Here is a 14,329-nt window from a genome sequence, read left to right on the forward strand (position 1 = left end):
ACGGTACCAACGGATTTCAACTGCGCCTCACACCAAATAACGAAAACACAGCAGCTAATTATATTATGGCAACCAGTCTGTAAACGCATTGTCCAAAGTATCAGATCGAACAAAACAAAATGACTTGGAAGTACCACACATCTTGATCACAATGCGGCCAAAGACTAAACAAGCTTTGATTATCAAAATGACATGACTAAATCGACATCGACACCACCCTTTTGTCAGCCGACTACCCAATCAAGACCCAAAACAAGCACAATAATCAATAGAACGAGTGTCTAATCATAGACATATGTAAAACGAGCATTACAAACAGGTATGGATAAGACAAAAATAATTAGGATACAGAGGCACGAGTAACGCCACCCACTCCCCCCGTGCGCCCCTGGTTGTGGTTAAATCGATAGAACCGCGCACGCAAGTCGTGCAGTTTGAATACACTGAACAGTGAACACGTATGATCACTCAGGGATCTGATGGCAAAGGGATAGAGATGATCCCTAAATGATTACTGATTGCTATCATCGTGGAATCGGGGAAGTGTCGTACCCAGCACACTACATAACAGCTCAATACGACAATAATGGCGACGCAAGGAAATCGTGACGGCGGAGCACTTCTAATCGGGAAGTGGAAGTAAAAAGAAACGTGTTATTGACTTTAATACCGCTAACATTCCAACTCCCCGTGGCGAACAAGCGGCACAATGGATAACAAAGAACAGGATGAGCTGCATGCTCTGGATGGTCAGTTGCCAATGAGGTCGATTGACTAGACACCCAAAATATAACCATGGTCGTAAGCCAGCTGCTTGCCTTCTATCTCAACAAAAAGCTGGATGTGCAGAAACAAGCTACCACAGTGAATTAAACTAGCTTTGATAATCACTACTCACAGGATGGCAAGTGCGAGTGATAAAGGTGTGCATAAGAAAAGATATGCGTAAGAAAAGATGTGCGGAAACAAAATGGACCTAAAACGCAAGATGATGGTTCAGATCAGTGGGGAGAGAAAGACCAAAAGACAGACAACACGCAGTGTTACATATATCTAAATACGGCAAAGGAAAGTAAAATCGATGAAAAGTGGGTATACTCGTAGTCTACACAAAACACCGGCGACACGACTCGCATTCCAATTTTCTACCCTTTCCCCCACCCCGGCAGTTATTTAGTCCCCGCTCGCTCGATGCCCCGCGTGACCCAGCCGAGGTCAGGCTGATGTCCCAGATGACCCGAGTGGGGTCAGTTTGATTTCCTAGGTGACCGGGCCGTGATCACAGTTTGGACTCTGGCAGTTCGGGCAGCTGTCCGTACAGGTTCCCGCACGCGAACACGTTGTCCGGGTCCAGGTACTGTTTCGTGGCGCGCAGAACGCCCAAACCTGGCGAGGAAAGCGAGGGTAATGTTGAAAAGCAGCTATTGAGTCAGTCCATCGCTGTGCCCAGTGGCGGCGGAACACCTTCAATTACGGGGGGGGGGGGGGGGGGCACTGCCGACTTTTGGTCCAATTCTTTCCGTGCAACGCCCATAGGGCTAATGTTAAAATGCGTAAATCAAAGGGGGGCACGGGTCACGTAAATCAGCACGGTGCCCCGGTGCCCTCCCGTTCCACCGCCTATGGCTGTGCCTGGCGGCCATTTCACTATTGCAGTTACATTGTAATTACTAATGCTGTCTGCTGATTATTTTCCATGTATGTATTACAGTCACCGATAGGGAGTGTGTGAGTAGAAGAGGCGGAGGGCAGCGAGCAGAGAGGGCAGGGTACCCACCTGGCGCGCTGACCGTCTGGCGCATCCAGCGCTGTCGGATCTTCCCCACGCCGTGGTGGTGCGAAATGGAGCCGCCGCACCGGATAATCTCGTCCCGCGCCGCCGCCTGACGGCAGGTCACAGCAGAGGTCAACAGAGCGCGGGGTAGGACGTTGGATAACGTTAAAAACCCTCCAGCGCTGCAGCTGTCTCGCGGTACAGCTACCTCAGGACCAGCGCCAGTCCTCGCTATACACACGGTATACTGACAGACACCCTGACCTCATGGTGACCATTTACCCTGACCTCTGACCTCTGACCCACCTCCACGTCCTCGTACACCTGCACGGGGTCGGCCACGTTCTTGTAGCAGAAGGCGAAGTAGAAGTAGACGACGGCGCCGGCGTCGTACGTCTGCGTTACACGGCATGTGATGAACACGTCCGAGACGCCGCGGTCTGCCGAGGGACGGAGACGGCAGTGTCACAGCGGTGTAACGACATAGCTGAGACTGCAGCTGCTCTGGTATCAGTCGTGCGGATAAATATCCACCTTGGTCCCGGTTTCCCGGTCCACCTTGACTAATATGTTACTGAACTAAGATGGACGGCGACAGATCAAACACGCACAGAAACCCAGGCTGGTTTTAGCCCATTGATCCTCAACCTTGCTTGCAACTTGTCTAGAAAATATCGCAGTGCTGTGGTCTCAAAAGTTGAGAGCAGCTAGCCTCTTATGACCCACATCTCCTCCCAACCCAGCTGCGGTCTGTTTGCCCCTCAGAGGTCCCGCCGGCCTACTCGGTACTCACCGGAGCACTCCTGTCGCACCCGGCGCTTGACGCTGTCACACACAGTCAGACAGCGGTCCCACGGCATGGAGGTCTCGAACGACTCGGAGAGCATCTGGAACGCGAACCCGAGGTCCTGCCGGCGGGGGGGGGGAGGGGGTACTCAGTCAGTCGCCGAAATACATCAGCCGAAATCCGTCCGTCAATGAGACCGTCACCAGGCGGATAAGTATCACGGATGAGCCGACAAAAAGTGAAAAATGTCTGATAAACGGAGGTGAACACACGTCGAAACCTAGACCGGAAAACTTCGTAAAAATTATCAATCCAAGGCCAAGACAGTGGTATCCAACAGAGCATACAAGGCAGTTGACAAACCACCTAAGACTTCACTTATGACCGCAAAGTGGCGCCTACCCTGATGTAGGCGATGACGAAGGTCAGCATGTAGCCGCGCTTGCCGTTCTCCTCGCCGATGGAGAAGCCGCCGTGAGCCGTGGCCAGCTGCAGCAGCCGGGCCTCGTGCGCGGGCACCTCCTCCTCCGTACCTGGACGGAGGGAGGGTCACAGCTGATGACAAATAGTTTAAACAGCCGTCCATATGCGACGAAAACACCTGAAAAATGTAGGGCAGAACAAACTGTAAAGCTACCTCTATCTGTAAGTCCAATAGACGTACTAACTATGTGACACTTCATGGTAATAGGGAGCACACCAAGCACCAACCGAGACTAAATCGCCTTACCTTCGAACATCAGTGTGACAATGCAGACCTTGTTGAGGTCGAATCCCTTCCAGCGGGTGATGTAGGCCTTCTGCAGACCGGTCTTGATCCAGCCGAACGACCCCGACGGCGTCTTCAGAGCCTGACCTGGCGCACGGAGACGGGACTGGTCAGAGGCGGCCGTGTGCTGTCGAACTTGAGTCGTGGTCTTGAACTTGGTCGTAAACCCAAATAAACCCAAATATAATCGGTTCAGTTAGGCAACTGAGCGTCATGCCCTGATTTAGACATACTAGTCCAATAGACGTACTAACTAACTAGCTAGTATAACCCTCATCTTTACTGACAAATTTGTCCAGCCATTTTACAAATAACATTTATTCTTCGCGTGAGGCAGCCACCATTAAAGCCAGTCACTGACCGAATTTGAACTGTTCGTTGTCCATGAGCCGGACGCTGGCCGGCTGCCGGCGCTGGGCAGCCACCTCACGCATGAAGCGCACTCCGCTGACGAAATCGGGGAACATGAGGCCGCCGTGCCGCCTCACCGGCGGCACCGGCCGGATCTTGACCGTCACCTCAGTGATGATACCCAGGGTGCCTGCAAAAAGGAACACAACAGTCAGCGACACGGAGACAGCGTCTACCGAAAAGCACTGGCACACTAACCAATCAGCACAGGTCATCACATTCACCAATCACGAGCTTCACTGACCCTCTGATCCGAGCACCAGTTGGTGCAGGTCGGGCCCGGCCGAGATGCGCGGCGCCTCATTGCCCCGCTCCAGGACGCCGCGCGGGGTCACCAGTCGCACGTGCACCAGCAGGTCCTCCATGTTGCCGTAGGTGTTCTTCTTCATGCCGGAGGCACGCGTCGCCACCCAGCCGCCCAGACTGGCGGACAGACATAGGCGGTGGTAATTAGATAGGATAGGGCACGCACTAAGGCAGCGAGATAAGATCATGGCATTAGAATTACTGATACAATAGCTGCTACAAATTCGACATAACACTGCGAGAACACATGTTACAAGCGTCACGAATTTACCACATACGAGTTTTACCACTCGTATAAATACAATTTACCAGTCGTACTGTAAAAGGTATAAATACGGCACAATCATGAGTAGATAAGACAATATTTAAACACCTAGCTCTCGACGTCCTGGGCCTAAGATAGCCTGAATATGCTATGGCGAACCGGTGACCATCAACAGTGACCGCCGCCGATCCGATATTCCACCCACCTGGAGAACTCGTACGAGTCGGGCTCGTGGCCGCAGGTGTAGCCCTGCGCCTGCAGCACGCGCTCCAGGTCCTGACCGATGATGCCGGCCTCGCAGCGGGCTGTCAGGTTGGCCGCGCTGATGGAGAGCACGCGCGCCATCTGCGAGGTGTCCACGGAGGCGACGGTGCGCCGCTCGGCGTCGGGCCGCAGCAGGGCGCCCGTCACCGATGTGCCGCCGCCGTAGGGGATCAGCGCCACGCCGTGCTCGGCGGCCAGCCGCACCAGCCGCTCCACGTCCGAGTGGCACTCTGTGCCAGAGCGGGGGCAGGAGACGGAACGATGATTTTAATCGTATTGTAAGTACGTCGGCGAAAACAATACATACGAATAACAACCGTTGCTGCATCGGAAGCTTTTTTCTGCAATACATACATAAGGTCATTCAAAGCTAAATACGAAAATATCTGTTCCATATTCCGACAGAACGTTGAGCAGGGCACGCAGCGATCTCGGCTCTACCGACCTGGCCAGACGACGAGGTCGACGAGCGGCGGCAGCTCGCCGCGGCGCAGCGCGAATATCTCGTGCATGGTGTGTCCGTGTGAGCGCCAGAGCCGGTCATCGCCGGCCACCGAGTGGCTCAGGCCGGCCTCCGTCAGCGCGGCCAGGAACTCTGACAACAGACGGGAGCGTCACTAGTCGTCAGAGATCGTGGAGGGCACAGGGTGCGACAGACCGGCGAGCAGTGTCAGACCGAACAGGCGATTAACGTCGTCAGACAGGACCTACAGCGTCTGACAGGCGATACCTGCGCGTTACTACAATGTCAAACGGAGTAACAGTGATCCTAAACACGGCCACCGTATACAAGGGGAAATGTTGGCCGTCACTGAGGACACCCGTTTGTACTGAGCCGCGCTAAGCACCGTGAGTACTGAGAAGCTCGCACGTTGGGCGGCGAGTAGTCGTGCTGAACACCCACCTGGCTGGACGTTGGGCGGCGGGTAGTCGCACTCAGCGGGCTCCGGCACCGCCTCCTCCAGTCGCGACGTGTCGATACCCAGCTCTGTCTGCACCCACTGGCGGAACAGAGGCAGCTCCTCGCCGCCGCCGATCGGGTACCTGACGCGGCGGGAACACAGGACTTTGAGGAGACAACGCAAAGTTGTGTCGAGAAATCTATAATTTCGGCAACACAAATGAAACAGGTTCCGTTATACGCATGCTTCGGAGGTGGCCAAGGATGATGCTCTGTTCGCAAGCCGGTACACAGACACGGGGAGAATTACCTGTTGCCCAGGAAACCAAATTCGCCATTGCTTTTCTTCACAAACTTTGAATCTTTGTAACCCCATCCGTTCCATTTTAGAAGCTCCTGCCTGAAAGACGAAAAATGTATGGTTATAGTTCGATGTCGGGAAACGTGTGAAAAGGCAAGGTGGTAAGGCATGACATATTTTAATTATTATTATTAAGCGTTGAAAGTGGCATATAACACTCAAAAACAACAAATAAACAGAATAAACATCTATATTACTATTTGAACAGGATCCATCTGTCTGTCTGTTTGTCCGCCACGTCGTGTAGTGGGTTCAATTTAGCCGGCCTACAGGGCAGACGGTATATCGTAGGGGGTTGAAATTTGCACACCTTATAGGTGACGTAACGGGTCAGCGCCTTTTCTAGGTTTCGGCTCGCTGGGGTGCACGGTTCGCGCGTGGGGCGCGCTGGAAGAACGCCGATGAAATTTTGATCGGTTCATTTATCTTCATTGAGAGCCGGGGTCGACAAACTTTGTAAACTAAATGCATGCCGATCGGTGGCGGGTGCCTCGCATTGGCGGATGGGCAGGTTTTAATTTGAATGAAAAGTGGCGAAAAAATGTGTTGACTGCAGGGGGAGGCACTCGCCTTGGCCGTATATGGGCCAGAATGTCCAACGATTTCCGCCATGTTGTGTATACCAAAGTCTTGAAAAGTTGATCACTGCAATCAAACTGCAAGCATGAAGCAGCAGCACTTTTGAGTAGTGTACCTCTCACTTAACTGCACCTCTGCTACCGTACATGCAATTTATATTTCTGGTATACACAACATGGCGGAAATCGATAGACAAAAACAAGTCACCAATGCTCCTTCCAGTATATATTAGAGTTCAGTGGTTGACTGTCGCTAAATGGGTACAGTTTGTGATAGGAATTTACAAATGCACCGCGTTTGCCGCAAGGCATCACATTGGTCACAGGGCGTCATTTTTGCCGTAAATCGCACGGTTTTGTCAAATATGGTCCGATATGGGTGCAATTTGGTGCCAGGATGCATGCTCAACCAACAGGTTCAGATGCGCCGCGTTTGTCGCAGTGCGCCACATATGCCACAAAGCGCCATTTCCGACAAATTCGATTAAGCGTAATGGAATGGCACGAATAGGGGCAGGGCTGGGAACACTTTAAGTCTGATATTTTAGTACTGATTGGATCTAATTATTCTGTGACCTGACATGACCCAGCGGTGTTGGTAGGGGTAGGGGTAGGGGTAGGGGTAGGGGTAGTGGTAGGGGTAGTGTAGTGGTAGGGGTAGTGGTAGGGGTAGGGTAGTGGTAGGGGTAGTGGCAGGGGTAGTAGTAGTGGTAGGGGTAGTGGTAGGGGCAGTAGTAGGGGTAGTAGTAGGGGTAGTGGTAGTAGGGTAGTGGTAGGGGTAGTGGTAGGGGTAGGAGTATGGGTAGTAGTATTGGTAGGGGTAGGGGTAGTGGTAGTGGTAGATGTAGTGGTAGGGGTAGGGGTAGGGGTAGTAGTAGGGGTAGTGGTAGGAGTAGGGGGAGGGGTAGTGGTAGGGGTAGTGGTAGGGGTAGGGGTAGTGGTAGGGGTAGTGGTGGAGGCAAAAGTTGACCAGTGGCCCGGGCTGATCCCATCGGACGAGAGGTGACCTATGTGACCTGGCCTGACCCAAAGTGACCGGGACTGACCCCTTTGACCCGTATTGACCCCGTATCACCCAAATTGCATCCAACAACGCCCTCAGAACAGTTATTTTTACATGCTCTTCACATTTCCGTCCATATCTACGCTTCTAGACAACACATCGACATGAATCAAACACCATTCGAAAGCAAATTAGCTGGTGCCGCAATTTTTCCTACCACGCAGCAAAGCAAGTGGCGCAGCCGCTTGTCTATATTACTATTTGAGGAGGGTGCGTCTGTCCGTTACCGAGGTCCCGACTTGGTCGTGCTTTGCGTGGACTACAGGCCAGACCGTTGCACCTAGCCCGGTGAAATTTGCACAACTTAAAGATCAAGGATGCGCAACGTGCCTTTGAGGGGTCTGGGCTCGCTCGGATTGATAGGGAGCGCGTGGTGCGTGCTCAAAAAGTGCAAATTCGCGTCATAGACTTTACATGTATAAATCGGCGTGCGAAATCGGGCGAAAACGGCTAATTTTGGCCGACACGGGTCCAGTCCCCGTGCAATATCTTGGTGACCAGGGATCCGACCGGCACGGGGAAAACAGCATCGTGTACAGAATTGAACGGGCTATTGAATGGTGTGCAATGCAGAGGATAGCACGCGCCACGTGCACCGGAGAGGGCACTTTTATTTGAAAAATTGCGGTTTTTGAGGGATTTTGGAATTAATTTTATTTTTAGGTGACCGTTAAATGGAGCGAGTTGAATCAACGCCTATTTGCAAGAGAAAGATACCGCCTCTCATATAAAAATTATGAAAAGCTGATTGATCCAAATCAAGGTGGTGCAAATCACAGGAGAAAATGGTGTTTGTCAATTTTGTGCCACTTTATTAATCACACGGGGTTTGCTGCATAACCTGATACCTTTGGCAATTGAATATGGTACCATTGGATAGAGCATTCAATTCTGTCCAATATTCACTCTTCATTTTCGCATAATTAGCAACAGTATCCTTAAAAATGTAAATGTTCCAAACCATTACATTGTCATTTTTAGCGAAATTCATCGATGGCCCTCAAAAGACTTCACGCCAGTTTTCGAATCATTCTAAAGTAGAACGCATGATAATACGACACGGGCACCTCGATGCGATGTATCTTTTTGTTTTCTTACAAAATGCTTGGCCGTCAAAAAGCAATCGAACGAAATGGATATTTACCAACCAAATCGACACAGACCAACCCACGGGTCAAAAAATCCCCCCTTAGCGTTGCGGAGCACGCGGGTAACCCTAGTTATCACTATGTCGGATAACAGATAACTGATCTACACCGGACGCAACACGCAATGAAACGCGATCAAAAGTATGTAGGTGCGACCATTTATTACGAGGCAAGTCGAACAAGTTTGACATAAAACTTGACCTACTCTGTGGTCACCAGTAGGCAGTAACTGTCCTACGGATAAACCCTAATGAGTTATGACATCATTTACTACGGCTCATGATGTGCACAAAGCTGCAGTATGAGCGAAACAGAATCCAAGCTCACAACTGCTTACCTGCGCTTCGGTAGAAAGCTTTTGTTTTTAGGCACCGACATCTGCTCCATCCTGAAACAAACATAAAAGTTAAAGAAGCAGGGTGAAAAGGGAAACAAACGACGTATTTCTGTCATGGTAGTCTCAATGATCGAATAGCGGCCCTGGGAACAGAAGCGGACAAAGTTGCTTTGAAGGTGGGCGGGATGAGATTCGAAAACAGTCGGCGAGCCGAATAAGTTGTGCTAGCTGGAGTATTTTGCACTGAGTACAAAATACACCGTACTTAAATATTCGTACAAATCCATATCTGCACATATCCTTAAACTGTTTGTCCGTCTATATTCGTCTATGCTGTCTATATTGTGTGCAAAATACATATCCGTGTTATATCTGCTTGAGCGGATATAATACGATGGATTATATCCGCTCTGACGAGCTGATCCAGCAGGCGGTCGCCGGCCGGACTTTACACGGTGCTGGCTGGATCCGGTCCGTCAACCGGAGGTGACCGTCCCAGCTACAGGACATTCCTTGGCAGCGCCCCCGACGTTTAGTCGGAAATGACTCGGAACATTACACGGTAAGCAAATGAACCAATGGCGGCAAACATAGCTATGACAAACCAGGGCCAGTCGCCAACTCAAAGAAACTTAAATAAATCTTACAGCACAGGCTGATTAGTACCGGGAAAGATTCGGATAGCGTAAATTTTAACGATACTTCTGTTGTGCCGTCGGATTGATGGGAGGCATCAAGAACAATTTTTGCGTTGCCACCAAAAAAAAAAGTTGAAATAGACGTAGGATAATGAACGCATCGTACCTAAGAAGGTGCAGATGAGCTTAATAAAATAAATAAAAAACGTTGGATTATCTTCCAGGGCTTGACACCGGATCACGACCACCAAGCGGCAAGCAAAAATCACTTTTCACCGACGCCACCAGCAGCGCAGCCCGCTCCCACGTCCGCCACCGTCCGGTCACGCCCCGCGCGGCTGACTGGCACCGCCGCCGACCCGCCGACCCGGCGTGGCCTGATGCCGGTCCGATTCGCCACGTGTGCCCCCCCCCCCCCCCCATCGCTCCGCCGCGCCGCCCCCCGCCGGCTGACGGCGGCGCGATAAACCGAGTCACAGCCGGCTGGATCACGGTGTGCACGGTGTAAACGTGTGAGGGAGCCGGGCACAGGACGCAGCCGGGGGTATCGGCACTGTGCACACGGGGATGGCGAACATACACCGACGCAGTACACACGCAGTACAGCACGGTGCACAAAGCCAGCCGAGTCGCAACATACCAACAGGATGCGCACAGTCGCAGTAGAGCTGCTGGTAATACACTAGCCATACAGCAGCTCACAGCAAAGCCAACGAAACACTAAGGCGCTGTGTATCAACACACCGGTGCAGTACATCGGACCAAAATCGGCATCGGACAGAGATGATGGATCCGCTTCCGTAAGGTATAGCAGCATGAGTTAGGGGAGGGGCAAAAGGTGCCCCTCTCCCTAAAGAAAAACGTTCACACCTTTGAAGGCCAATATTTTAGGTTCTCATAAATGTATCGAAACGTCACGAAATTCGGAGACTAATTAAGGTACAGTCCTCAGCAGACTGCATGGAAGGTATTCTTTTTTCGACAAAACCGATAATAACTCAAAGGCTGTTATCAGTCGGTCGGAACTCACTGCAAATAGTTGCGCCATGCTCCACTCCTCCGATTGGGTATATCCATTGGGAGCGAGTGACCCCAGTGGATCGCGCTCATCTGCCGGTGCACCGAAACGGCGTCCTCTCGGTCCTCTCCGGGGATAGGGAGCGGCGGTGTGCTCCCGAGGAGTGGCTTGAATAGTGACTTGTCGCGCCCACGGCACCGTAGTCATCGCACCATTGATGCGAGGCCGCACAATGAACCGCCCTGGTCAGCGAGTGGGCGTTTGAGGGCAGGACGGCCGCTTGTTTCGCCAGGTCATCTGCGCTCTCATTCCCCTTGATACCGCAGTAGGCAGGAACCCACTGCAGTACCTATTACTTAGCGACGCTGGGCAATGTTCAACAAGGTCTTCCATTCCAGGCGGCCGCTACTCCGCTGAGTACTCACTCAGGGCGGCTCGCCAGTTCGAGCACGCGACGACCGGGGCGGGGACGTCTCGTCCCGAAACCTTTCTGGAGCCGCCCGCAGGGCGAATCTGCTGCTAGATTGACGAGCGTGCCGACTAAATTCTGTGACATCTTTCGCCAAAAAAAATAAAAAATAAAAATAAAATAAAATAAAATAAAATGCAGCGGCCCTGCGCCAAAAATTCAGCTGCCGCCATGCGTTGACCCTCGCATGTGTAGGGGGGGGGGGGGGGTCGGAAGGACGCCCCCATGGTTTTTCGCGAATAACTCGCGTAAAAAGCAACCGATCGCGACGAAACTTTCAGTACCCTCGCATTGGTCAATTCTACACCTACCCTGAAAATTTCATGACCCTGACCCAAATGACCTTTGACCTGTGACCTCTTTTCCGAGACCATGTTTGGCCGGAATCGAGAATCCGCGTATGTCGGCTCGCATTATGGTCGCATTTTGGTCGAAAACCAAGAAATCATGACGTCATTGAAACCTCGATATCTCAAAAATTTTCCAGCCGATTTTTTTTGAAATTTTGTCACAATAAACGTCAAACAATTCCATAGAGGCACCTCTTTTCCGTGACCATGTTTGGCCGAAATCGCGATTCGGCGTATGTCGGCTCGCATTAGCCGCGCGTTTGCAAGCTTTTCGTGGTTTCAAACGTTCAAACATGTGATCTGATGTTGCTCCCATGCATTAGCGTGGGTGTCAAGGTCACCTGGCGGTCAGGTCAGGTCATTGACCTTTGGTGACCTCGGTTCACTTTTTCGAGTTTTACATGTTTCTAGGCTAGTTTTTGGAGCTGAATTCGAATTTAGCAGCCATTTGAACATTTACGAAGTAATTTTGGTGACTTCGTAACATGTTACGAAGCTGTCAGAGGCGGTTGACACGTACTACGATATCCGTCACGACGCCTACTGGTTGACCTGACCTGACCTGACCCGACCTGGTCTAAATGCTTAAAGACATCATCTGCGATCAAAACTAACACGATATTCGTGATCAGCGTCCCGAAAAACCCCTTAGAAGCCACACTTTACGACTTTCTAACAGGTCCCGATTTTCCCGTCAACCAATGACCTAGGACCTTAAACTTGGGTATCATCGGCTTCCTCTCGTCACGGGCAACACGCTCGTTTTTTCCGCGAAGCTCTAGCTCCATCAGGGGCCAAACGGCAAGGGGGTCCAACCGACCCCCCCCCCCCCACACACACACATTAGATGCTGGCAAACGCCGCACACATGCGAGGGTTGAATTCCGCGCATGCGAAGTTACGCCAGACGTGCGCTGAAGTTTTCGGCACAATTCTGCCATTAAGAGCTTCACACTTGGAGCGTAAACGCGAAGGGCACATACAGGGTGCGCAAAAAGTTCTGGCCCTCTTACAGTAAGCGCTTCTACGCGTGCTGCGGTTGCTTTTCGGGAAGCCAATAGCCGCACGCAATATCTTCAATGATCCTGCTACACAGCCAGATGTCGAACAAAGCAGACCATTAACGGCCAGTCATGGAGGCAGGCTAAACGTCACATTGTCATTGGATACCTGCGCGCGGCGCGGCCGAATCGGGCATGACTGTTGAGCAGGTTCAAGGTTGCGATGAAATTTGGAGCCCCCTGCGAACAATTACCCGTAGGTATCAAAGCCTAATACCAATAAGGGAGATCCTGGAATATGCCCCCAGGCCAGACCGGTCACGTACAGATAAAACTCTGAGAATGTGACTGCCTTGTCTCAGGCCATCCAGGACAGCCCACGACTCGGGCGGCAAAAAGTGCCCAACCGTCTTCACTAACGCCAATTAGAAGATAAATGGGACGATGTATGAGCGTCTGCTTGACAGTGACGTCATCCCATGGATCCTGAAGACGTATCCAAAAGTCTATTTCGTTTTCCAGCAGGATACTACACCCGCAAACAATGCAAGTTCCATCCAGCACAAAGCTTGGGGGGAGAGGCCCATTGTTGGCTTAATGACATATTGCCCCCTCAGTCACCCGACCTGAATCCCTTGACTAAAGCATCTAAAGCATTTTGCAGGATGAGGTCCAGGGAGTGTCCCATCCCAATTTGGAGGCCCTGAAGGCACACATCATGAAGACGTGGGAGATGCAGGACCCTACCTACATCAAGACATGCAAGTCTTTCCGCCTACGTGTGCAGAGAAGGTCATTGCAGATAAGGGGGTTATATCGCGCATGAGGTGAGTGAACATATCTGGTTTGATAATGCAAACCAATATTTGGTGTTAGCGTTGATAATATTCACTCCGTCGATTGCATTCGTTTATTTAAGTACAGCAATGGGCCAGCACTTTTTGCGCACCCTGTAAGTGGATAGGGCTTTGCCGTTATGCTCTGTGTGTGAAGCTTTTTTTTTTTAGTGGCCCTAACTTACGTTACCGGCCTCGCGAGGAGGGCGGCGACCTAACTACGCCGCGCAAAACAAACCGGCCGTTCTAACTAAGACCGGTGGCCACTTTTACAGCAAGACAACATGGGAAAACCCATATCCATGTACTATGCCATGAATATGGGGAAAAACCCATGAATTTACGTTAAAGGAAACAGTTCACTTTCCTGAAATTAGTATTTTGCTATGGATTTACGATTTTTTATGCTCAAAATGATCAGAAAATAAAATAAAACCTTTTTGTAAAAACAATTATTTTCTATATTTTGATATAGGACGAACTATATTCTATGTAAAATAATGTTTGACGCGGAAGCTTATTACGCGTTGACCAATCATATTGCGTAGTTCAAACCTACGCATGCTGCATTAGCTGTAAGCAGCATGCTGATTGGCTGACGATGACGTGGCTGCATTCCTGTGCAAGGCACACATTCCTCTGCAAGGCACACTTTTCGGAACGAGAAATGGAATATCTTCGTCTAGGGTGATCGCTGAGCCGTAAAAGCTCCTGATTTGTGCTAGTCTCAGCTGAAGCTACGAAACTACTATTCCAGTTCAAAATCCCATGTTAAAAGTGAACTATTTCCTTTAAGACGCATAAATGACAGTGAAACGAAGCGGTCTCTACTTCTAGGCAAAAATCCAGCAGGCGCCTGTTTTTCTGTTGGTAAAGCTCTGAGCTGGCCTCCGAACCCGAACCAAAAATCAGTATATCTTCAAATAATTACACTTACTTCGCTGTCAGATGGTATTGGTGTTTCAGCTCAGGATGGTGTTTTTTTGATCGGCTCGCAGGTTCGAGTAGTAATTGACCCATCCGCGCAGTTTTCATCTTAGTTATCGGCTGCCA

At 50.9% G+C, this 14,329-nt stretch overlaps 1 protein-coding gene across 4 annotated transcripts; it reads right to left on the minus strand.

Annotated features, from left to right (window-relative positions):
• Nucleotides 1-46: 46 nt before the first annotated feature.
• Nucleotides 47-14,266, minus strand: LOC122379340 (alkyldihydroxyacetonephosphate synthase, peroxisomal-like). 4 transcript variants are annotated; one of them, XM_043361472.1, is made up of 14 exons: nt 14,214-14,266; nt 8,965-9,015; nt 5,788-5,877; nt 5,481-5,620; nt 5,022-5,171; nt 4,518-4,806; nt 3,986-4,164; nt 3,692-3,871; nt 3,292-3,417; nt 2,964-3,094; nt 2,568-2,682; nt 2,081-2,214; nt 1,778-1,883; nt 47-1,386 (listed from the first exon to the last, which is right to left on the minus strand). In XM_043361472.1, exons 2-14 carry the CDS (start codon nt 9,012-9,014, stop codon nt 1,280-1,282), a joined length of 1,797 nt encoding a protein of 598 aa, XP_043217407.1. In that variant the 5' UTR covers nt 9,015; nt 14,214-14,266; the 3' UTR covers nt 47-1,279. The 4 variants fall into 4 exon arrangements, with proteins under 4 accessions (XP_043217407.1, XP_043217408.1, XP_043217410.1 ...); XM_043361473.1 differs by lacking the exon at nt 14,214-14,266 and adding an exon at nt 9,769-9,885; XM_043361475.1 differs by lacking the exon at nt 14,214-14,266 and adding an exon at nt 9,769-9,884 and having other exon boundaries at nt 2,964-3,088.
• Between the last annotated feature and the right edge of the window lie 63 nt (nt 14,267-14,329).

This window comes from Amphibalanus amphitrite, unplaced genomic scaffold (assembly GCF_019059575.1).
Source record: "Amphibalanus amphitrite isolate SeventyFive unplaced genomic scaffold, NRLGWU_Aamphi_draft 000076F_arrow, whole genome shotgun sequence".
In the NCBI taxonomy this organism is placed as follows: Eukaryota; Metazoa; Arthropoda; class Thecostraca; order Balanomorpha; family Balanidae; genus Amphibalanus; species Amphibalanus amphitrite.

Excerpts from the sequence above, each read along its gene's own strand:
- LOC122379340 (XM_043361472.1), bottom strand. The coding sequence starts at position 9,014 with ATGGAGCAGATGTCGGTGCCTAAAAACAAAAGCTTTCTACCGAAGCGC. Across the intron at positions 4,807-5,021 it reads CGACCTCGTCGTCTGGCCAG|AGTGCCACTCGGACGTGGAG; the intron begins GTCGGTAGAGCC and ends GCTCTGGCACAG. Across the intron at positions 3,872-3,985 it reads ACTGGTGCTCGGATCAGAGG|GCACCCTGGGTATCATCACT; the intron begins GTCAGTGAAGCT and ends TCCTTTTTGCAG.